Below are 2880 nucleotides of genomic sequence, written 5' to 3'. Positions count from 1 at the left end.
GGCGAGAACGCGACGGACCAGACCGAACCGCTATGCCCCTCGAGCGTCTGTGTGCAAGCATTCCAATCTTCTTCTACAACCGGCCCGGCAGTAATCCACTTCATTTCCCTCTTGTACAGATTTCGTGTCATGCTTCTGGCAGGGCTGAACGCAAGTGCTGAAGCGTATACCTGAAGTGGATAGTTTTCAACTAGCTGACTGCAGTATTGAACAAATCGGCGCATGTCATAAACCAGCCTTGGTAATTGTGATGCAACGTTCTTTTGCTAAGTGATGTTAGAAGCGCTAAATGAAAGGACAAGTATCACCAGGTAGAACCGACCTGAAGAATGCTCTCGAGCTTTGCCATTGACAATACTCCCTGCGACATGCTCCTGCAAAGTGCGAGAGCTTCGAGCCAGTGGAGATAGTGCTGCCTCAGAAAGTCATCGATGACACCGCCATCCTGGAACACATTTTGGTGATTGGTATTCTTGCGTGACTGCCAATCGTAGAGATGATCAATCCAGTAGACACAAGCATACCGTACTGCAGCCAGCGGGTCTGGGTCGAATAGTTTGGGGTCAACAATTAAAGATCCAGGAGCGCCAAGGCTGTAAATGTCGCGGCGCAACGATTTGTTCAGGACTCGCAGCGACCGCGAGAAGATGGAGTGGTGTACATCTTGCAATTCTAAAGGGAAGATCTCTTGAGACGCCTTCTGGAACAAGAAGTCCTTGGCAGATTGGTGGACGAACGAGATAACACGTTCGTGGAGAGTAAGAAAAGAACCGCATTCCCCTACGATTTCCACCAGAGCTTTGTCACTGCTAGAATATCGAGGGTCCATCTCCACAAGAGATGGCAGTTCATCCAATGTAATTGGCCTGAGAACGGCCGAGACGACAGCCAATATATCCTTGCAGCGCTGGGAGTTTCTTGGTGGCCTGGCCCAAATCTGGTCGATCATTCGCCTGTAGAGGGCATCGAGTCCGGGCGGACACAACTTCATCTCATATTCAGCGTCCCATCCTGAGATGTCGGCAAGTTTGTCACAGACCAAGGCTACCCAAAGAAATGTGCCATGTGCATTTTGTGACAGATATTTCTGGACTTCATCTTTCGTATCGGGGTGGTATTTATTTCGCTTCGCCAACCGATCTACCTTGACCCTGACGTATGCAGTAACGGCCTCGGAGACGGATGCTTCGTTCAACTCCAGACACAGTCGTACTTTCTGTGTCGCTGCATTAAGAATCTTCTCAATATCTGGCCAGTTGCGACTGGAGACGATCCACTTGACGTGAGGAACCGTAGATGTCATCTCGACGATAAATTCGAGAAGTTCTCGCCGGCCGCTTATGCATTCGTCGAGCGCATCGATGACCAGGTAGGCGCCCTCCAGGCTTGGGTCTTGCAGAATGTTTTTGAAGATCTCGGATAAAGCAACCCATCGATTCGCATCTTCGAAGAGTGCTTTTCCTGCATGCTTGTACTTTCTCCGCACATGAGGGACAAGGGATGGCTGCTGGTCGAGGAGCATGTAGATGAGGCCGCGTAGGATGGCGGAGGCATTGTTGATCCGCTCGTCGGTGGCCTGGCAGAAAAAGAATGATAGAGGGCCTGTTCCCAAAGTCAATCTCTGGAGCTCGTCGATAATGCCGCAGAGTAACATTGTCTTGCCCTTGCCGGGATCGCCCTTGACCCAAAGGAGGTTGCTGTCCAGGCTTTTGCACCATTGTTGGAATTCAGAGTTGTTAAGGACCCAGTGATACGCGTCTCGTAACAGGCCACCTTTCGTGTTTTGGATGCGCTGCTTGTCGTCGCGCGGGTCGGTCAGGCGGAGGTCTCGGAGGCATTGCGTGTCCTTCTCATCTCGGTGAATCTCCTTGCGCAGAGTGTTGCCATCCTGGACAGCTTTGTGGGTCTTCTCTTGCATAGCGATGCTGCTTTGAAGAGCTTGATGAATATCTCCAATTAGCGCTTTCCTTTCTTCCCCTTTCTCGACAAGCTTCCCTAGGAGGCTCTTCGTATGCTGACTGTTGAACTGATTCAAATCAGTCTGAAGAGTTGCCTCGGTATCTGTGACGCTCTTCAGATAGGCATCCCAGTCGTCGACCTTCACAAGGCCGCGGAGAGCGATCCAGGTTTGATGCCGGTAGAAAGAGCAAACGCTCTTCATCTGATACAGAAGGAGAGCCTTGTAGAGCTCAACGATCCTGTTTTCCAACTGAAGCTGGACAGACTTGAAGCTCTCCTTCCCTACCACAATGTTGTTGTGGCTTAGGATATGTTCGGTCAAGGCGCAATACCAGTCCATCCGGGAGATAACATGCACGATGCCCGCCAGGTTGGACTCTATTGCTTTAGCAGGATTCAGCAGGATCTGGATGGAGGTTAACCAACACAACTATTGGGCGGCCGTGTACGGATACGTACCTGCAGTCCAATGCAGACACCAGCCCACGGCAGCGCTGCTTGGGGTATATTCTGGATCGCCAAGTCGACCATGGCCTTGGCTGAGAGAACGAATTGGACGGCATCACCGACTCCCTGCGTAATATTCGACAGCCTGGAAATTTTTGCTTGGCCTTCCTCTACCAGCTTTCTCATGTGCGCCTGCCGCTGGCTCGGGTCTTTCAGTGTTGTGGAAACGTCGACGGTGGGTTCACCAGTCCTCTCCCCAAGAACTTTGTCCAGGGTTTCCATGTACGACTCGACAAGCTTTGTGGTATCCTTGCCCTCCGCGAGGCTGTTGTACGCGGCGTTCCAGAGTCTCTGGGACGTGGGAAGGACAGGAGTCGGTTGCTCTGATATGGACTCGATCGCTTTTGGCTCGGCTCGGGATTTGATGGACGGTGCCGGAGGTGGAGCTTGCGACGTAGCGGCTGGTTGGTGATG

General features: G+C 51.9%; 1 protein-coding gene across 1 annotated transcript in view; it reads right to left on the bottom strand.

Annotated features, from left to right (window-relative positions):
• Nucleotides 1-87: 87 nt before the first annotated feature.
• The window catches only part of N656DRAFT_840675 (uncharacterized protein), a gene marked incomplete at its 5' end in the record, with an annotated part of 4716 nt that continues 1923 nt past the window's right edge, over nt 88-2880 (bottom strand). Inside the window, 4 exons of the mRNA XM_064818956.1 lie at nt 88-149; nt 204-266; nt 319-2365; nt 2419-2867. Of these exons, the coding sequence (XP_064664556.1) occupies nt 226-266; nt 319-2365; nt 2419-2867 (2537 nt within the window). The 3' untranslated portion in view covers nt 88-149; nt 204-225. The remainder of the gene's footprint in view (nt 150-203; nt 267-318; nt 2366-2418; nt 2868-2880) is intronic.

This window comes from Canariomyces notabilis (assembly GCF_033297395.1).
Source record: "Canariomyces notabilis strain CBS 508.74 unplaced genomic scaffold N656scaffold_59, whole genome shotgun sequence".
Classification (NCBI taxonomy): Eukaryota; Fungi; Ascomycota; class Sordariomycetes; order Sordariales; family Chaetomiaceae; genus Canariomyces; species Canariomyces notabilis.
Note: the sequence above shows the minus strand (reverse complement) of the source record. Positions and strands in the feature narration are given on the sequence as shown.